This window comes from Anomalospiza imberbis, chromosome 6, assembly GCF_031753505.1.
Source record: "Anomalospiza imberbis isolate Cuckoo-Finch-1a 21T00152 chromosome 6, ASM3175350v1, whole genome shotgun sequence".
Taxonomy (NCBI): Eukaryota; Metazoa; Chordata; class Aves; order Passeriformes; family Viduidae; genus Anomalospiza; species Anomalospiza imberbis.
The window spans coordinates 33,190,239-33,212,026 of NC_089686.1; the positions used below are offsets into that span (position 1 = coordinate 33,190,239).

The window sequence follows — 21,788 nt, forward strand, 5'->3', positions numbered from 1 at the left end:
GTAATTTTTCATAGTGTCTTTCAAGTCTGCTACTTGCATGACTCTTGAGGGTCTTAACTTCTGTCAAGTACAAAGGAAGCATTCCTGTTGGTCTCTGTAAGTAAAGAGCAAGGCAACAGCCTTAATCTGTTCTCAAGATGGAGTGATCACTGTGGGCTAAGGTGCGTTCACGTAATGTAGCATTTCCTGCTATGTGTGCGGCAGGACTTGGAAAGTCTCCACTTTCTGCACTTCTACAGGAATTCACGAGCTCACCTTATTCAGAAAGCTATTCTTTAAACAATATCTTCGTATTTTCTCTTTGTCCTCTGAGAAGTCAACCTCCCTCTACACTCCTTCCCAATAAATCCCCACCTTTCTCCTTTCCATTGTGAAATGGTACCTTCTGGGCAGCCCACACACACGCATTATTACCACTAAGAACTACACTTTCCCATCTCTTTGGGTTAGGCTGGTAATTGGATTCATTTAATCTCCTTTTGGCGTCATGCTTTTTTACTGTATCCCAATTCTCTTTGGACCAGATTTGAAAGATAGACAGGGATCAGAGGCTGCCAGCAGGTACAGAGTGAACTGGGCAAGGGAACAAGAAAACAAGGAGTGGCAGGGAAATGATGTACCTTCTATGGGAAAGGAGCTAGAGACAGAAATGAGGGGAAAATGCAGATAAGAAATAGACTGCTTTCTTACCCCACAGTGTGTGGAAGGGAGACAATGTGCATCCTGATGAAAAAAGCAGCAAAAACAGATGACTCAGAACTGACCAAAATCCAAAGGCTCCAGATCTTTTCTGAAAGCACTGAGAGTCTGTATTTGGAGACATCTGTGGCATGCTTTTAGCTTCATTGCAGGGCTTGATTAATCGATCTGCTGGAGCTCTTCCACACTTCAGTGCAGTTGAAATCCTATTTTCTGAGCCACAGTTAATTGAGGCTTTCAGTTACCTGAAGGATGAATATCTCCTCAGAGTTATGACTTCAGCACATAAGTACCACTAAGACTTAACTGTATAAATCTTTAAACACTGATGAACTAATGTCTTGGGGCCAAATTTAGTACATAGTGTTCTGTGCACATCTAGTGTTCTGTAAATCTTTACTTCTAATGGTGTGTGATACCTCTGTGAAAATGTTGAAGCCAGATTTGCAGCATATTCATTCAATGTTGTCCATGGTTGCAAAGGTATGCTTGTTAGGTGTTTACTCACAGGGAAAATGCAAAATAAGAATAATTACACTTAAAAAGGTATTGTCCAAAAATGCATGTCAATTTTCACGAACATGTTCTCGTATCTACTGTAATCCTTGCTAAAGCAGAAAAGCAGATATACATCTGATTCTCCCAGTCTGAAGAAAGAAAAGAGTAGCTACAATGATGTGCCAATGAAAGTAATTAAAAAGTAACAAGAAACAGTTATTTTTACATAAGTACTGTTTGGGTAATAAGGATCTGAGGAAGGAGGACATTAGCAGTACAGCTCATGAGCAGGGAGAGGAAAGTACCCTTTACTTCAGCTTGGTCCACTACTCGTGGTCCTGTCGTTTGGAGAGACTAAAGTATCCTCCTGTGTATTTGTCTCATTTGCACTTTTTCTAATTTAATAGTAATTATGATATATAACATAGGATTATTGATCCCTAAGGCATTTCTTAGAAATATGAACATGCATGTTATAGAACTAAATATTATTAAATAGGAATTTGTAAAATAATACTGTGCTGTAAGTTTTTAACTTGCAGAAATAACTGGGCACTGTGAGTATGAAACATGCTGCAGTAGTTCAAGTTCACCTGCAGTGGATCAATTAGCTGACAGAATTCATAGACTCAGAATTCATTAGGGGAATTGTTTCTTGGAAGTTTTTGTTTGTGTTTTTCTTTAGCACTTCAGAGTTAATTCAGAGTTTTTTGAGGAGGTCCCATTACACTCATCCAGAGCATCTATAAATAATTCTGCTGGATTAAAGGGAATAAAGACAATCTGTAAGAGGCATTTTTTAAGCACAGTTTGGCTTGGTAGCAGGGAAATGGGCAGAAAGCCACTGCAAAGGAGAGCTCTGAAAAAAAAAAAAGAGCCAGGCAGTGCTCAAGAACTTAATCAGGCATGAATACGACATCCACTGAGGTCTCCCCTGCAGTGCTTGTGTGAGACAAATCTACCATTATTTCTTGGTCTACCATCAGTCCATCCTCTGATCACTCCCCTCTTGCCTGCCAAGGCTGCCTCACCTGCAAAATCAAATGTGAGTCTGGAAGTGCTCCTCTTGCACAGAGGGGTCTCATGTGTAGTGGGGCAGTCTGTAAGTCCTTTCTCCTTACTTGGCCTGGTGCATCAGTTTTATCTGTATCTTACCTCAACCTAGGGGATTATTGATATCCATTTCAGAGCTGAAATGATAAAATATTAAAGTGTAATCTTGGTGCTTTCTTGCGGCCATAAGTCAAAGTCCTGCCCTGAGCACAGAATGGGACAGGTTGGGAGGGACCACAGTGGGTCATCTGATCCAACCTCCCTGCTCAAGCAGGGTCATCTTAGAGCACATAGCACACCATTGCATCCAGACAGTTCTTGAGTATCATCCTGTTCTTTTAAAAGTTTTAAAGTTCTTTTAAAAGTTTTCTATGTCTTCTGATGTTTACATATTTCTACTAGAGTTCTCACGCACTGGTCATGTAAATAATGATTGTTTTGCATTCTTCTTTGTGGGAAGAAAAAATTGATAGACTGTTAGTTTGACCAGTGTGGTTGGAGAGGTGGCAATTTCTTCCTCCAGTCCACTGTCACTTTTAGAATTCTGCAAGGTCAGAAATAAAACTTCCTTCCTTTTGCTCTTTTGATCTTAGTGTGAGTGTGTGAGTTATCTCGTGTTGTAGTGCAACACTTGAGTATCTCCAGTGAGGGAGATTTCACAACCTCTCTAGGAAATCTGTCCAATGCTTGACCACCCACAGAGTAAAGAAATTCTTCCTTATATTCAGGTGGAACTTTGTGCCTCAGTTTCTGCCCATTGCCTCTTGTCCTTGCATGGAGTTACTCTTCCCCAGGTGCAGGACCCTGCATTTGTCTTGAATTTCAGGCAGTTCTTCTCTGCTCATCTCTCCAACCTGTTGAGATCCTTCTGAAGGGCTGCACAGCACTAGGGGGTATTGGCCACTCCTTTCAGCTTTGTGTCCTCAGTGAACTTGTTGCTGCAGCCCGATTTCTGTAGAGAAACTCAGTCCTTCATATACTTAACCCTCTTAGGTCTGTGCTTGTTTCCTGTAGGGAGAGCGGGTTCTTGGCCCCTTCATTGCCAGCAGAGTTATGCATACAGGCAGGGCAGTCAGGGAAAGGACTGAGTGTTCCTTGGAGGTCCATGTGTGGTTTCCACAGACTTGCCTTCTTTTTTCTTTTTTTTTTTTTTTTTTTTCTCAGCAGGCTGGAAAAGAAGGTCCTACTAGAGAAAGAAGGAAAAATTTTGTGCTGGCCTAGCCCAGGCTTCCTAATAACTTTGTATTAGAGGAACTATTTCTGTTTAAACTATTTGAAATACAACTTGCTGATGATGGAAAGCATTTTCAAAACTTTTGGTTATTTGTGTGTCTGGTTAAGAGACATGTGAACGGATCATGGATACAGCTCTGTATTTTCACTTTCAATATTCCCCTGCGCATATCTTCTTCATGTTTGTTATTATAGTTCTGTTCATCCTTACAGAAGTTTCTCTTACCTCCTATCAGAATGTCAGTTGCATGCTAATACTTTGTTCAGAGAGGCACTGTGTTTACAGGGCAGGGCAGGAACAGACTCTTTCCAGATGGCATGGAATGACTGTACATCAAGTTAGTGTGGTCCTCTCCCTAGCACATTATGCCACGCAACTGACAAGTGCAGAGCAAGTTAAATAGTGCTTGGTAAAGAGTCCAGAGAAACTCAACTTGAAAGAGTAAGTTTTCAAGGATGGAATAGGTCAAATTCATACTGTGGTGTAAATCTGCAAGGCTTCAGTAAAATTATGCTTATAATCATCTCATGTAATTGACTGTAGCATGGCAGACTTGTGAATCTCTACAGAAAGTGTAAAAGCTAATTGTGATGAAACAGCTCAGTGATAAGCAAATTGTGCCTTTTCAAAATCTCTTCACCAATTTCTTCCTGTATAGACAATTAGAGTTTGTTCTCGTTTCCTATTGATCATGACTAACTACCCCTCTCTAGGCTCAGCTGTTCCTTTTTATTCTCCTCCTTTGTGCTTTGCTGTCCTGAAGCCAAATCTGAATGGATTTCAGTGGCTCTCCTGTGCTTTTTGACTTGGTATCAGGAAGTCTGGCACCATAAGAAAATTATTTTATAAATGCTAGCTATACAGTGGATGACTTCTTCAACAGGCAAAATAAAAGCTCAGTTGAATAATGAGTGCAAGGTATGGTGTCTGTAAGTGTAAAATCTCTGAATTTTCCCCTCCAGCTCCCTTGCTGTAGCTCCCATCAAAGCTCAATTTTAGACTACAGGAAACATTTTGGGTATAGAGACTGTAGGCAACAGCTGGAAAGGCTCAGTTTTACAATTCTGTGTTCAATTAATCTATTCCACAGTAGAATCAGAAAAGTAAGTTTTTTGGAAAGAGTAAATAGGTGATATGTACTCCTTGTGGGATGACTATATTTTTCTGCTGACTTGCAACCAGTAAATTCTTTGGCAACATTGCTCCTGGCAAAGCCCTTGTACTTATCAACTCCGTCCTTAATGCCAGTGTAATACCAGCAGCGTCCCATTTTTCAGGCAGAGCAGTATATGTTGTTCTGGCCCATCTTGAGTCATGGAGCCCTGTAAGGTGCCACCTTTTTCCAGGACTTAAAATCTGCTGTGGTGAAAACGAGAGTAACTTCTTTCTCAGATTTATCCATTGTTACAAGTTTGTGTGTTGCCATCTGGGGGACAAGGACTTGTGACATCCTCGTTGATTCCTCTCTCTCTCTCTCTCTCCCTCTTCCTTTCAGAGTGCTGTTGGGGTGAGTGCAGAAGAATGGCTGCAGCAGAACCTCTGACCGCTTTCTCACGATGGTACCTCTACGCCATCCATGGCTATTTCTGTGAGGTGATGTTCACAGCTGCCTGGGAGTTTGTGGTCAACTTCAACTGGAAGTTCCCTGGTGTTACCAGTGTGTGGGCGCTCTTCATCTATGGCACCTCCATCCTTATTGTGGAAAAGATGTATCTGTATCTCAAAGACAAGTGTAACATTTTAGTGCGCTGCTTCATTTACACACTGTGGACATACCTCTGGGAGTTCACCACTGGCCTCATCCTACGCCAGTTCAATGCCTGCCCGTGGGACTATTCCCAGTTTGATTTTGACTTCATGGGCCTGATCACCCTGGAGTATGCCATCCCATGGTTTTGTGCTTCTTTCATCATGGAGCAGCTGGTGATCAGAAACACGCTGCGCTTACGATTTGATGAGACTGCTGAGCCTGGGGCCCCCACCGTGCCCGTTGCATTGGCCAATGGCCACGTGAAGACGGATTGAGCAGCGACTTAGAGCCATACTTAGCAATCTGAGAGAGCCCAGATCTCTACCACTGACAGTCAGCTCTGGCTCTGAGGTACTTCTCCTTGCTGTATAAGATTCATAACCCCGTTTTTCTAATGGGGATGTGCATGGGATATACCAGAAAAAATGGAACCAATAGATTTTCTATGGATTTTACTCTTTGGGCTCCAAGGACCAATATCAGTTACTTATTAGTTAGGTTGTTTCTGATTTTAACTTATTACTGATGAAAGCAGTCCTTTTGCTTACACTTTAAAGTGGAGAAAGAAGAAAAAAGAAATGCTACGGTGGAAATGCATCCTAAAAAACCCCACCTAATCAGTGGATGGGCATGGACACGCCAGCTGAGTTAGTGATTGGCTTACTCCATTAGGCAATATTCAGGTGCTTGCTTGCAACCAATACCTCCCGTGGGACCTGAGATGCTGCAGGAACAAGCAAAATCCATCTGCTGTTGAGAAGTACCTAAGACTGGCAGTCTGCTGGGGAGGTAGATGGTGTTCCCCTCACCAGGTCCCACTGGCCTCTCCCCAGGTTCTTTGTTGCACCATGAAATAATCTGGTGCTGGACATCTTGCTGAACTTATATTGGATATTGTACTTTTTGAAATCTCAGTCCTGATACTTCTGATACTCAATAGAAATATTTTCTTTCTTTTCCTTCTTTTTTTTTTTCCATTCTTTTTTTTTTTTTCTAAAAAGGCCTTTTTTGCCAAGCGAATTTTACCATAATCTGTACTATCTGAATCTTGGCAAAAGGCACAAGAAATAGTGCAAGTCTTCCCATCTCCTTTGTCCCCCGAAAGCAGATCTTGCTGCAGATTCCAGCTCCCATCTCAGCCATGCAAACCTTGTAGAGACTATATAGCCCACAAGACTTTTCTGCCTTCCTTTCCAGGGAGTCCTCTGTTTCTGGTGATGTCGATGACTTAGTCTGGTTGCAGCGCATTGTATTTGAAGGTCAAAACCTTCACGTGGCTAACCCAGGATTTGGTCCTCTGGCACTAACTCCCATGTTCCTTCAGCACTGGCAAACAACAACAAAAACAACAAAAACCAAAACACATGTCTCTGAAAAGCATACACTTCTTCATGCTCTGCCTGAATGAGGCTTTGAATGAGGGTGTGAGAGCAGCAGCAGAGAGGTGGAGCAGGAGGGACTGCTGTGGCTTCACTGCAGACCTACCTGCACCAGGGACAGTTTGAAATTTAACCTATTGGGAACACTTATGGAGAACCAGGACAGCTGTGGTGCAGGGAAGGTGTTTGATAGTGGCAGCCATAAGATTGTAATTCACTCTGTCATGTCTTGGCCTTGAAGTTAGCAAGAAACAGAGAGCTTCTAGTGACAGATGTCTCACTCCTGAACTGATTTATGGGGAAAGTTTGCAAGAGTTGTCCCAAAAGGCCAGATTATTTTTTCTTGTTCTTCCACTACAGTCAGTATAGCTGTACCAGGGATACAGCAGAACTTACCAGGCCAGATTATTTTTTCTTGTTCTTCCACCACAGTCAGGAGAGCTGTACCAGGGATAATTTGGCTTGAAATGCAAATCTGTTGTAGGATTCCACTCTTAGTTTGGAAATAGTTGGGCCATTTCTGTGTATGTCCCTTGTCTCTGGAAGGGGTGCTCAGCTGTGAACCTGCTCTTGCCCTGGTGCAGCCATTCCTGAGAGGAAAAGCACTGCTGGCCCTGTGAGTAGAATTGTTTCTTGGTTCTGCTCTTACAGGGCAGTGTTAATCCTTTTTTGTATTACACAAAGAGCAATTATTTTATTCCTTCCCCTTTTCACATGGCATCCATTGCTGGCAATGGACACATGAAAACAGTGGTGGCAAGGATCTAATCAAATCTGCCCTGGATATGCAATGTATCCCAAATCACTGAGAATACTTAGGTGGGTATTTAGAGTTCCCTTTTTACAGTTCATTAAATTAAAAGAGAACAAACACTGAACAGATAGTTCTTTTGATGCTGTGATGCCAGTGTTATGAAATCAGAGGAACAGTATGTAGTTTATAAGCCTTGTTGGTCTCAGGAGTATAGACCCAGGCAAAACAGTCACCTGAAACTGTACATGGAGAGGGAAAAAAGAGCTTTGTGTGGGGGATAATGTAGATGAGCTCTACTGGAGCAGAACAAGAATTGCACTTTGTGTGGGGGATAATGTAGATGAGCTCTACTGGAGCAGAACAAGAATTGCAAGGTGCAGATGAGAGTTGGGATCCCACCATTTTGGCCCTGGTTATGTCATGATCATCAAATGCAGTGTCTAAAGCTGGGTTGTCCTCTCACAGCATAGCTTAAATGGTGTTGTGCTGCCTCCTACACCACCCCCACATCATGTAAAACCCTAAGCTTTATAGAAAGAACCATAGGATCCGTGCTTTCTCCTTAGCTGTTACAAAACTCTTTGGAAAGGTTAAAAGGAGTTAGTGTGGTGTGGAGGACTGGCTGTCTGCAGAGCTAACCTGGTGTGCAATAGCAGTTGTGTCTGTTGTTGTCTTTACTTAAGAAGGTCCCATATAAACGACACTTTATTTGTGTTTTGCTGAGTGATGTAATATTTAACTGCTCAAAATATGGAAGGGTTTCCCAGCAGCATCTAGTATCCTAGGGCATTGTTCTTATTGCCTGTATCATTGAAACAGCCATTGTAGTCTGCTTTCCGCTGGTGTCTGATGTGTACCACCCAGCTATTGCATCTTCATAGAGTGGTAATTTATACCCAGAAGTGCACTTTACTTGCAGCTTGCACACCAGAAACAGAAAAGAACCTGGCAAATTCTTAAATAATTTAATTGTGTATAATACCACATAATGCAGCAGGATTAGCCAGACTCCTCCTTTCTGAAAACGTGGCTGCTGTCAAAGCTTTGTCTTTTCTGCAAAATCTCCCTTTTTAATACATGTGATGCTTCTTATAACATCTTGCAGAACTGCCCAGAGCACGTTGCCAGGATCTCAGTAAGAGCTTGGGAGCTGGACTGAAGTTGAAGAGACATTTACATTAAGAAGAAAAAAACGCACAAGGCCTAACATTTGTTTGTATGTGTATCTTCCTCAGTAGATTAAAGTTGCCTGTTTTGAGTTCACCAGCAATAAAAAAAAAACCTTGTGATTTATCTACTTTGTCCTAACTGCAGCAAAAGAAAGTGACCCTGATCTCTGCTTTTCTTTTCCAGGGGGTGGTGGGATATGGACTCCCCAGTGTCCCAGTTTTGCATCTATTCTCTTACTTGTCTCATGTACAGCCCACCCTAAAGGATCTCAAAGTGTGTGATAAATAAATACAGAGTCTGGTGTCCATAACACAAGAGGCAGTTCAAGCATTACTGTGGTATCTGTTCATACTCCAAAGATCTTGCCAGAGGGGAATGTTTGATCTACAGCAGGACCAGATGGCATTTTGGTCTTTTGTGTTATAATTGAGAGAAACGTGTACATACGTACCAGGTACTATTGCGCCTTTGGTCTGAGTGCATTTTGTAATTAAAGTAGAATAATCCAATCAAGATTTTGCTTGACTAGTCCTGTGACTATAAAAGGTAAAAAAAGACTGCAGGGCTTTAGCTGCTTTGAGAATTAGGAAGCAGGTGACTGAAGTCCTGAGTTTAGCATAGCTCTGCTGCTGACTGATTTTCTAAAACCTGCAGAGAAAGAAAGGGGATTTCTTCACTTATGGGAACTTCTGCCCTTTCTGTAAATAAAACATGAGCCACAACCAAGATGTGAACTGAAACCAAATGTTTTTCTATTTTAATTTATCCTAGGCCCTGAATAGATGCAATATGCCCTGTATTCAAGGGGGGAGGCTTGGAGACCTAAACTCTTTTCCTCCACTTCTGCCTGTAAAATGCAGCTGAACCACCTGAGGGGGAGAATACTCTCTTCCCCTTCCTTCCTGCACACCGGCAGCTACCAAATCCCTCTGTGGTCCATCCCCTGTTGTAGAAGGAAATTTTTCTTCTTATATGGCCTCTTATCAAACCAGAAGCTGTTGGTAATGTGTGTCACCTTACCCAGCTGCTTTGGCACCTAAAGACCACTTTGGGTCACAGGGCTGGTGAGAACAGATGAGCATTGTCCCTGTTTGGCAAATGGCCTCCCTTTGAACCTGTCTTCTCTTATTCCTCCTGGAGTGTCCTGAGCCAGCTGCTGGGGAAGGGACATTCCCTTCCTTCCACCTTCTGTCCCAGAGAATGGAGCAAGCTCTGCAGCTGCTCAGGGGCCTTGGCACCACTCGAGGTTTTATGCTAACACAGGTCTGTCTCTGCTTGGGCATGGCAACTTTGATTTTAAGAGCTGTTAGGCTCTGAACTTGAGGCTCATCACTAGCAAGGCTTCCACATACCTCATAGTAAATTTGTACTATGTGAAGTAGCTTATATCTTCCAGGATGGCAAGCTTTTGCTCCATCAAGGGTTTGACCACTAGTCAAACTGCTTTGTGAACAAGAGGGGAAGTTACAGAAGCAGGTGGTGCCCCCAGCACCTGCTCTGCTTTTGGCCCCTGGGCAGCTAACACAGATGTGGAAGGAAAAGGTGCTGTTTTGACAGAAGTCCTAGGCAGGGGCTGGGCATGCACTGGTTAGTTTATGTCCAAAGGCACCACATCTTCAAATATAAATTTGTGCTTTCCCACTGAAATCTTTGCTACTTGTGGAAAAGCAAATGTTTGCTTGCTCTAAAATGTATGATTGCTTGAACTTACTCTGAACTAGAAGTAGTGTTCAAAATCTCCAGTCCTCTTTCTCTCTAGGCGATTCCCAACTTACAACTTTGTGGAAAAATATGTCACCTTGGGATGTGCAAGCTAATGCTCATTAAGCCAATATAGGTCCTAAAAGCCATATAGTGCTGTTCTCCATCCTGCTGAGTTAATCATGCTGAGAAGCAGAATAGACACACCTCAGAGTGTGCTGCCATTTGGCTGTACCACTTCAGGATCTGAAATAGTAGCAACGCCTACTCAGGAATTCATTTTGCGTTATAAAATGTACTCTTAATTCCATGCTTAAGAGGAAGAAAGAGATCCTATATACGCTTCATCACTGCTTCTTAGCTTATTTGTGCTCTTACTTGTTTAAGATTTCAGCTGTTTAATTGAGACCCTGAAGACCAAATGTGGAAGGTGACTTTTTACAGCTCTGGAGCAGGTCAGTATCATCACACAACTGCACTCTGCATTGCATGGGGTGTGCTGTGCAGCTCCAGTCCACAGCCAGGATGGGCTTCTACCATACAAGGACTGTGATGAGTAGAGGGGGTAATAAAAACACTGCTGATAATGGTAGCAGAGCAAGGACTGGTGGTGACACTCCCAAATCCTGAAGAGTTAGATTGAAAGAATCTCTTCATATTCTCTGTACCTGGCACTTCTCATAGGTCTAAAGCAAATTGACAGTTTTTATTCTAAGAGATGCAGACCATTTCTTTGACTCCTTACTCTGGAGACCGGGTAGCTCACTCCTCCTATTGTAGGCACTGAATTTTCTGACATGAATGGCCTTCATTAGTGTCTCAGAAAATAGCAGTTTTTAAATGGTAATCCCAAATGTTTGACATCAGTTTGTATTTATGCTTTAGTCAATTTAGGAGCTAAAGACCCTTTAGTATCTGGTGATGCTGTTTGTTTATACTGTTGTTTGGCATGTGATCCTGCTTTAATGCTATAATGCAGAAGAAAGAGGAGGAAGTACAAGCAATTTTCTCGTTATTAAAAATACATAAACGTGCAGTTGAGACGATATTTATTAAATAGGTGAGATGCATATGCTTAGGGATGTCTGAGCTTTCAAATATGGGACACTTTCCAGTGAAGAAGATTGCTTTCCACTGTAGTTAATCACCTTTGCAACATTTCTATATTGCTATTTCAGTGTGGTTCTTTACCTTAGTATTTTGAGAATGAGAATAAAAGTATTTTCACATTTCACTGAAGGATCTTTGAAGTGCTTTTCACAAGCTAATGAAATAATTTTTGCTTCTGAAGAATTACTGAAATGGGTCAGAATTAACCCCAAATAGCACTGATCAAGAGCTGATGAAAGTTCCCAAAAGGTCATTTCAGAAAGAGAAAAAGGAATTTAACACTTCACCTCTTAACCAAGTTTCCAGATTTGTGGAATGAGTTAATAATGTTCTGACAAAGTTGGGAAACTGAGGAAGTGCTACCTGGCTTCCACCATGTGAAGCTGTCCCAGAAATGGTGCATATCATGACATTGCTCTGTCTGCCCAAGTCAAAGCCGGCACATGAAGGGACTGTCAGAGCCGATAGGCAGCCCAGTATATTGTATAAAATAGGACTGATTCCCTCTGCTACATAATCCCATCTCCATCAGTAGAGTACTTTTGGGTAAATATTGCTAGGGGCAACAAGCTATGTTAAAGGCTGAACTGAGGTGACCATCTGCTCTATCAGCTCGTGTTGCAGTTACTGCAGCTTATCTGTGATGCTGTTTCTGTTGTCAGACTACTCATCTGATACCACAGCTCTTCCTACTGCTTCTTTTTCTCCAGCAGCTTCTTTGGAGTATCCCGTCCTTTTCCATGCTTTATCTCCACTGTAAGCCCATGCTGTAGTGACAGGTACTCAAGCTCCCCTACCCCAAGTTTGAACCCCACCTTTGGCAATGAACAAAAATGCTGTGTTAAATATTTGCTGATGAGCTCTACCTTCCATTGAAGCCCCCAAAAGCTGCAGTTATCAGTGATTTGAAAAGCAGAAAACATTTTACACACTTGCCTTCAGGCACAAGTACAGCAGCAAGTATGAAATTACTGTTCACTGTGTTTGTTTTACCTTCCACACAATGGTACACCATAGGTTTTCATGGCTAAAGTCAGCAAAAAGCTTCTCTGGTCAATCTCTATGAGTTTCGGTGAATGTAGACTAATACATAATTTCACCTCATCCTTCACATAAATATGTATACATATAGTGAGTGTGTTTAGATGCACAAACATAGCTAATGGCATAGGTGTATTGTAACTTCTACCAGCAAAGAAGAGCCATCCCCTGTTTAGCTGCCCACTCACTGCCACTTTCTTGAGCAGATGAAATCCAGAGAATATCCAAAATAAAGCCCACATCCATATGAAGAAGGTTAAGATTTAAGTTGGATGTTCTTGACCTTGCAAGCTGCATGTCTGTGTGCTTTGGTATGGCCTCAGATATATCAGGGGATGAAAGACTCTAATTGATGAGCAGTGAGCTCAGAGAGGGAAGTTAGATCTAGGTTTTTCAAACATGTTTTACATATGGTGTTTAAATCAGATTAAGGCAAACATACCATACTGTCCTGCTTCATCGTTATAAAAGGGGAATTATAACTTGGAGACCTTCTGGTTCCTTTGATAGGGTTTGGCTTCCAGTCTGTATGCACTCTATAATTGCTCAGGAGAGCAGTGTGTACCCTACTGAGCCAAACCCATCCCTTCCACTCCTGTTTCTTAGCTAAGGTATCAACCAAAAGTACTCACACCCAGGCTGCAATGTTGATCCCAGACATCCTGTTCTTCTGCTGCTCCACCTTTTGGCCACTGGATGTGTCTGCTATCTCCAATCTCAGTGACTTTGCAAATTGTTCCGACCAGGTTTTGTGTTGTTGTTGTCACATTGATGTAAGCATGTCCCTAACCAGATCTGTAAGTGTTAAGTTATCAGAAAGAGTAAGCATTAAAAAAACTTTCTTGAAATTTTCAAGGATAAGAGTAAACATCTCAGCTCTGTTCCACCAATGAAAGAGCTTGACCAAAATGTCCAAGAGGTACCTCTGTTGACCCTTTCCATCCAGGAAAGGGGATTTTCATCCAGGAAGGCATATCCCTGATAATGATTTGAGCATGCCAGCAACACCAGAGTGGAGCATGGCTTGTGGCACACTAGAAGCCTCCTCTGTGCGACTCCTCTTCAGGTGACACACAGGTGTCCACCTTAGCCAGGTGCTGGCATTCTCTAGCAAAACAGCTTTTTAATGTCACTGGATGGTGAACTGGCTCTTCAGCAGGGCCTGATTGGAGTTAGCATGGTAATGATAATGATACTTAGGTTTGACAAGTGTGATGACAAAGCACAGCTGTCCTTTGATCTTGCAGTAAGGGCAGCATGGCCCCCAGCAGTTTGCTTATGGAAGGACTTTGTGTTGGCTGCAGTTGTCCTGGCCACTGACCTCTGGCATGCACCCAGCATGAAGCTTGTGGTGTTACACTGTCCCAGCAAGGCTGCCTGCAACCTTATGGCTGCTGGCAAAGCCAGCAGTAAGCCTGGCTTTGACTGCTGTCCTGTATGGTTCATTAAACCTTATTTCTCTGCTTTATCTTCCATTGCCCATCCTGTCCTTCCTCTCTGCCTCACTAGCTGCCTCCTGGCAAGGTTTTATTGCCTGTTAGGGCTAGAGTGCTCATCTCTATTTCCTGTTTTGTATCTGGTGACTTAATCCTTGCCACTTGACAATTTCTTCTTGGCTGGGGCTTCACAGCATTGTTATCTCCAGCTCTTTGTTGTCACCTCCTTACGGCCACTCTCCCCCTCCTCAGGAATCCCTGTTCAGATCAGCTGTGTCCCCAGTCTGGGCACCCCCATCCAGTTACACAGCTTTTACTGCCATCTCCTCCCCATGTCCCAGACCTCTGCCTCCCTCCTAGCTTGCCACCGTCTCACTAGACCAGCATTATTCTGAGCTCCTCTGGCATCTCTTCCTGAATGAGTTACCAACAACTCAAACCACTGCAGTCAGGGTGGATTTCTGGTCCCACTTTTCTTCTCATGTACCCCACTTTTCTCATTTCTCCCTGGAAGATACATAACAAATGGGAGAAGCAGAGACATCTTTGACTTTGTCTTCTGCTCTTCCATATTTGCCTAGCCTTTATGTTTTACTACCTTCTCTCTGCCCCCTGAGGTCTCCCTCCTGGACTGCTGCTGGTGTGTCACATCACTCATCCTGCACCCAAGATGTTGTCTTCAGCTGACCTTCTAGAAAATACCCTTCTCCCCATGCCAGTCTGTCTCACTAGCCCTTCAAAACCCAGCAAATTAAATCAGCTGTGTATCTATTTCACATATTTATGAGTGAGATACTAATCCCTGCATAGTGAAAGGGTCATATGTACAAAAGGGGAAATGAGGACACCAGCATTAAAGGGAGAAGTGGGGGAAGGGAAGACCGAGACTGAGACCAAGGGCAGGGCAGATGTCAAGGGGATGAGTTTACAGTGTTGAAAAAAAATACAGAAAACTGAAACAAGAGCAGATCCGAGTATCATTGGCAAGCCATATTGATTGTTCTTTCCTTGCTAATTCTATATTTAAAGCACTCTTTTTTGCTCCCTACACCTATGTCTTCAGGGCAGAGACGAAGTCCTCAACTGGCTCAGAAAAATATATAAAGAAATCTAAAAAACAGGAGACACCCCCTTTCTCTGTGTCTTCTATGAAAAGAAACATCTCTCCTTCCCTTTCAGGCCCAGCGGGAAAGCTGATCTGTCAGACTGATCCATTTGCCAAGACTGTCCTCCCAGGCCTCCTTGCCAATTGTCACTGTGCAAGCAGGAAAGCTCTTCCTGGCTTCCCCAGCCCAGCTCATGCACCACAAGGTCCCAGTGGGCAAAGGATTTGCACGTGATGCCGTGACCGTGGCCTCGCGAAACAGCCCCGTTTCCCATCTGCTGTGTGCCATTACCTTCCCAGGACACAAAATCATGTGAAATGTCTGCTGGATACAGAAACCTCTCAGGCTGCAGCCACGATAAAATACCCCTCCTTAAAGCAATAGAGAGAGATTGCATTTTTTATTGCCCTGTAAAGGATTCTGCAATGAGTGAGCTGGAGATTTGACAGTTGCATCCCAGTCATATTTTAACACAATACAGACAGCAGATGCTTCAAGAAGATTATGTTTCTTCATGTGCATTGAGTCTCCAGGAAGATTATACACTCAGGGTCAAGGGCTTTAGGGGGCTGGTTCTACAGTCCTGCAGGACGATTTTTTTGTTACCAGAAAAAAACATCTGAAAAGCACAGGGCATTCTGCCAAGCCTACTATATGAAGTCAGCAGGAAATGCTGCTCCCAAGAGATATTTTACCTACAGCTCTGTCAGGGATAGTTTTTATTATAACAATAGCATTGATCAAATATCCCCATTGCTGCTCCACCTTGCAGCCCAAGTATTGGGGCTGAGCCTGAGCAGAGGAGCAGCAGTTACTCATTGAACTGTTAAAAAGTTATTTCTGTGTGGGAAAACTGTCTGCTTCTGTAAAGGCAGACAGAAATGGGCATTTTGTCACAGTATGGTGTTTTTGAAATGCAGATATCTTGGCCAAGGAAATCATTAGCTGGCCAGCTCAGAAGACCAGGCAAGGGAGACAATTATGTCCAAAGATGCAATGAAAGCTCTCATGGGGTTCTCACTGTACACACTGAGACAGCGATGTTTTAATGAGGTTTTACAAAGAAGCTCCCTCCTCCTACTCCCAATCCTGCATGACTGTTAATTTATCTGCTTTGTATATTGAAGGATTAAGACTGAGCAAGCCCTACTAGAATAAGAAGTGACATGAGATTTAGCAATCTAAACCTTGACACCAGCCCCTCTAAAATCCAGTCCTGAAATATCTGTCAGTATCAGTACAACTCAGTTGCAGATACAGGCACTCCAGGGTGCAAGCTCATAGCCAGAGTGCTCAGTAGCCTCTGAGACCAGCCTGGCCCAGCAGAGACAGGTGGTACTTACCCAGGTTCTGGCAGATGCTGGAGCCGGACACTCCCAACAGGAAATGCCTGTGCAGACCAGCCGCTTGCAAGACAAAAGCATGCACCAGCACAAACATGGGCCTTCCTACAACTGGTTCCTGAAAAAAAGGAAAAGGTAGTATCCTTAGTCTGGACTAATTTCTTTGTTATTCTGTGTCTCATGCTTGCAGGTGTGTAAAATGCTACTAAATCACAGAGGGAATATTTTATGCTCACTGAATGGTGAAATCATTAACATTAGATAAGAACCAAAGGGAACACAGAGCTCAGTTATTACTAAATCCTGCCTCAGACAAAGCTGCTTCAAATTTCCATGTTTTAGTAAGGAAAGGCTATTAACCAAGGAAACCAGGATTTACCTCAAGTGCTGAAATATGCACAAGAGAAAGGAACTGGTTTTAGCAAGTGCCCTACAAAACCTGCAGAACCATACAGGGCATCAGTTTGGCTTTGCAGTGCTGCTGGCCTAAAAACATGAACTGCCCCACTGTGTTCCCCCCATCCTCATGCACAGAGGTTAATGGTGCTAAAAATAGTAAATGTCAGGAAGTGTTTCTGAGGTGGAATGTAGATAATAAATTTCATTGTACCAAGTCATCAGTCTTCCCACCTTGGTGTATAAGAAGAAAGTCTTTCTCTTCTTGGATTCACTCAATATCCACACTTTCGTGGCTGAATTGGTGTCAGCAATTTCCTTTTTTCTTTGAGTTTTGAACAGGCAGAAGGAGGAATGGAGGCACTTGTAAGCAGAGAAAATTAGCAGTGGGGAGGAAAGACTGTGAGAATTCCTGCCCATACCAACCTGTTTTTTTTTTCCATTTCATTTAAAATACATAGTTTTGATATTATGTGTTTATTTCGATTGTTGACAGACTGCACAAAAAAAGCCAGTGTATTACTCTAGGCATTTTTGGCAGATAGAAAGGCAAACTATCCTGTAAGGATCAGCAGCTAACCCACAGCAAAGCTTAATCTCCAGCCAAAAGCTTAATCTAACAGAAACCAAACATCTGCCCTTCTTGGGTATGCCGTGATGGAGACAGAAGTCTTGGTTTCTGGATGGTTCCAGAATTGTTCTTCATCTTCTGACTCTTCCCAGATGGCAAAGCAAGGCCTGGGCACTTGCTCTGGGGTTTAGGTAAAAGACTGTGGTGTAGGATGGCAGAATTACAGCTACAAAACTTCAGAGCGAACCATACATAGGTCTAGTACAATTTAAAAAATCCCTCTCTTGCCCTGTAAAACATTCTCCTTTTTCTGGATTTTCTCTCCCAGTGTCTCTTTTCATACACAGCATATTGAAACCATTATCCCTGGAATAAGAGGGTGACTGCTGCTTTTTTTCCCCCACTCTATCTCATTTCTGACCTCTGCTGCTTTTTACTGTTCTAGTCCTGGTTTATAATTGGAAATTGAAAGCTCAAAGATTTTCTTCACATCTGACATTCATTCAGCCTCCCAGTTTCTTTTTGTCCCAGTGAGATTTAAAGCAGAGGGAAAGAAACAATCAAAACTGTGTGTTTATGGTCTGTGTTTTTAATACCCAAACCTCTGCTTCAGTTTTTAGCCTGATTTACTGTAACTTTATTCACTTCACTGACCTCATTCTGAATCCTCACCAATGTAGGAAGGAAGTCGGGTGATATATTTAAATATGGACATATTTTAAACATAAAACTGAGAGTAAAGACAAGTCATCTTGCTCATCTTCCCATTCCCTCAGCTGTGATGACTTGTCTATATTCCTGATCTTATCATTCAAGCCTAGATATTTGAAAAGTGACCACAGATTTAGAGTGACTCAAGTTTTACCAGTCTGGGACATTTCTCTCCTGATTCTCTTCAGATGGCTCCAGTTAGAAGTATGTCAGCTGTGCACCCCTGGGGAGGTAAGTATTTCAAGCTGGAAGCCCTAAAATGAAGCCAGCTCAAATCAGAGGCTTTAAAAAATCATTTGGCCTTTGTATATGACTTGGCAAGTTCCCACTGCGAGGTCAGGGAAACATGCAGCTCCCTGTGGGAGCCGAATGAGAGCCAGTTGAATCAAACTTTTGGTACCATACAGCTGTTGAGTCACACAGCCCAGGATACACCTGTCCCTACTGATGCTGTGACAGCACAGCTGATGAAAGTCAGTGATGAATGCAGGATATCTCCATCTTCTGTCAGCTCAGTGGCACCTTTCCTTATGGTGCATTTTATTTTGCAAGGCTGAGAGTGTTCTCATTTCATACCCTTTCCCTCTTTGGTGTGAAAACTGAGGTCCAGGAAAATATTCCTTCAGTGGCTGAACTAGATTGGACTCTGCTGCTTCACGCAGATTTATAAGCCTCTATCCTAAAGACCACTGAAACAAAAGTTCAGTTATTAGACAATGAATAGGACCCTGGCTCAGCAAAACAGCTAATCATGCATTCAGCTTCTTGCTGTACAAATGTCCTATTTTGCTTCAATTAAGTATAGGCTTAATTTGCTGCATAGTTAATTTAATACAATTTGCTGCAGTGATTTATTTAAAAAATAGCTATGGCTCTGTAAAATCAATTTGTCATGGGCAGACAGTGTAGGGTGAGGATGATGTGATCATAGCTATAGCATTGTACCCAAACAATGAGTGACAAACATGCTTGCCTGGATAGTCTCTATAGTAATTGAGTTTGCGGTGCTGGAGTACTGGGGTGATATTTGCATATATTATTGCTCTGTGCTCATCCCAGTAAAATGGATAAGAAGTGCCATGCTTCAAGGTAAAAAAATAATCACCACAGAATTAACCTGATCTCTTTTTTCCTCTGTAGTTAAATCTTCTGTAATTATCCACTATAAGATGTCTTCCATCTGTTCTCCAGCACTGCTAAGACACAGGACACCGGGTCTCTGTTTTGATCTTGTTTGAGACTGCTGAGTTCCTTGTAGGTGTGTGTGAGAGCATGAGTAACATCCAATTGCAGGGCATGAAGATGTCTCATTCTTTCACAGGCAAGCAGAAAATTGTAAGGCACAAATACTGCAGCAGTGGAGACATTCTTCTGCTTTCTCTGCCCAGGTTTGGTGGTGTGTTCTATCTTCCAGACCACTCGGCCACCTTTGGAAACGCTTCAAAAACATCTTCTAGAGGAGAATGATGAGAATGTCTGGAGCAGTTTCCTTTGTAGTTCCAGCCATAGGGATCTCATTCATGGCTTTAAATATAAGCAAAATGAAAACCATGCAAAAGCCAAAGGTTCCAGACCGAAATAATTAAAGGAATGATATGTTCCAGGCTTTGTTTGCTTTGTGGTTTCTGTGTTGTTTGAAATAAGAGCTACTGAGTTGACATCAGCTACTGGATTATCAGAGCAATCAATCTGTAACATCACAAGTGAAGACTCTTTTTCTCCCATTTCTGGCAACTGCACAGAGATGAGTGTCTGAGATCTGTTATTCTCTCCTGGTGTTGTCTGAGCAGAAAAGCTCATCTCTCACAGTTGAGTCCACTGGTTCCTGTTATCTCTTTTCTCCACTGAAGAACTATACAGATGGAGCGAGGGCTGTACCTGAAAGCAACAGATGTCCTACCCTAATTGCTAAAACCAGGCACTATCAGTGCTAATTTCATGGTGTCTGACTCTGAGTGTGATGACAAGGGGTACACAGTGCACTTTCACTACTGGTCACTGTGAAAAATCACTACTTTGATTTTTCTAGTCTAATTGCAGCTTTTCAATAGAGGCTGGATGCTGTGAAGGGTCACAATGCTCCTAAAGGCCCCCTGCTGTGACATTTGTCACTTCTTTGTCTATCTCAGCATCTCAGGGAAAGCTGCAGGAAATTATGTGTTGAGAGTGGCAAGGCCTGGTGACTGCAGACATCACTGGGACAAACATGGCAACTTCATTAAACAGAAGGTCAAGACAAGGCAGTAGAAAAGGAGTGCTGGTAAGGCACAGGGGAAAGGCAGGAGCATGTCAGGTTTGTTTTATGTAGGGTAAATTTGGTTTAGCCTGTACAGGCAAAGATCTGCTGTGTAACAACTTCACATAGACTATTATGCTGCTGCTGTATCAGTTCATGGCCTTCTCATCTAACAGAAACTTAACAGGGAAATATAAAAGCTCCAAAGACTTGAATGACTCCTCCTGTCCCTTTAGCCAGAAAAAGCTAAATGAAGTAGGAAGCTGATCTTGGTGGGTAATCTTCTTAGATGAGTACAGGCTAAAAGTGGAATAATCCCTGAAGTCTCTAAATTATTTGTTGTAGTTTGGGCAGAAAGCAAATGCAAATGAGTTTTTCAAAGCTGTAACATGCAGGTGGGGCTGCCCTTCTGCCTGCAGTGGCCAGTCTGCTTTTTTGTAAAAAGGGTAGGATGTACAGACACTCCCTTTCAAAAAAACTCTACATTGCTTTTGAATATTTCTGAAATAGTTTTGGAGGTTGCGGATAATTCTGGATTCACAGCAGCATGTGTGAATAGGCAGAAAACAGAGAGATGCCTTCTACCTGTTCTGAGAAAAAAAAAAAATCTTCCTTTTCCTTGTGTAAAGGTGTGTGGGCAGACAGGTCTTCACTAATACCTGAGGAGGATTCATTATTAATTGGGTTTAATCCTTCCTGAGCAGGAGGAAAGAGGTTAATTGCTTGGGGAGAAGCATTTATCCGATCCACAGACAGTTCAGATGACAGGGGTGTAGTGGGAAGAATAAGTCAAAATGAAAAGATGGGTTACTTTTTCACAGGTCTGTTGTTCTTAATTTTTATAGCCAATGGCAACAGTGCTGAGCAGCTTCTAGAAAAAACAGAATGGTGGTTTCCTTTCCCCCACCCTATCCCTGGAGCAGATGCATCTGGCAAAATCTCAAGTGAAAGTAGCTTTGCTAAAGCTGTGCTCATGTGGACAGTGAAAAATAAAGTGTTTTCAACCAGGGTGCAGGCCTCCTTATGAGATCTTTTTTTTTTTTTTTTTTTTTTTTTTTTATGGAGAAACCTCAAAGGATTGGAAGTAAATCTCCAACTCCTTTAGGGAGACAGACAGTCAGAATAATTCATTGGAGGTTCCTTTGTGTACTGTTACTAGCAACCTCTTGGGAATTTAATCCCAGGAAAGCATGCAAACCAGCATAACTGGTTTCAGTCTCCAGAGCTCACAGGTAATTTCTTTCTATTAAAGAATCTGGTAGGCATCAAGTAGGTAACCCCAAGGAATAAAAATATATTAGACTAATTAGACACTAGTCAGCAAGCATAAGGTGGGGAATTGCTCTGAATATCTGAATTACCCTTGTGAATCAAAATTGTTGTTGTATTCTGCTGGAGTAGACACTTTTGGGGAGACATTTTCACAGGAGTAGGGGAACACTGCTAATTTTAAGGCAAGAATTGATAGTTGGAAAATAGTAATAAACCTGGGAATTGTAGTCAGTATCAGTGAGCTGACACCGTGTTAGCAATTATGTGAATCATCTGAAATGTTCCAGAATGCAAACTATTATCTGAAAATGCTCACAAAAGACTGTCT

The 21,788-nt window shown here is 42.5% G+C and overlaps 2 protein-coding genes and 1 long non-coding RNA gene across 34 annotated transcripts in view; 2 read left to right on the forward strand and 1 right to left on the reverse strand.

Moving 5' to 3' along the window:
* TMEM229B (transmembrane protein 229B) overlaps nt 1-7,618 on the forward strand; it is a 29,575-nt gene extending 21,957 nt beyond the window's left edge. For all 3 annotated transcript variants that reach the window (XM_068193189.1, XM_068193191.1, XM_068193192.1), the window contains one exon: nt 4,980-7,618. In XM_068193189.1, the coding sequence (XP_068049290.1) occupies nt 4,980-5,509 (530 nt within the window). In that variant the 3' untranslated portion in view covers nt 5,510-7,618. The remainder of the gene's footprint in view (nt 1-4,979) is intronic.
* The window catches only part of RAD51B (RAD51 paralog B), a 417,280-nt gene that overhangs the window by 11,462 nt on the left and 384,030 nt on the right, over nt 1-21,788 (forward strand). The window lies entirely within an intron of this gene.
* On the reverse strand, nt 6,253-8,051 carry LOC137475659 (uncharacterized). Its single transcript, XR_011000009.1, has 2 exons — nt 7,687-8,051; nt 6,253-7,631 (listed from the first exon to the last, which is right to left on the reverse strand). It is a non-coding gene; the product is annotated as an uncharacterized lncRNA (long non-coding RNA).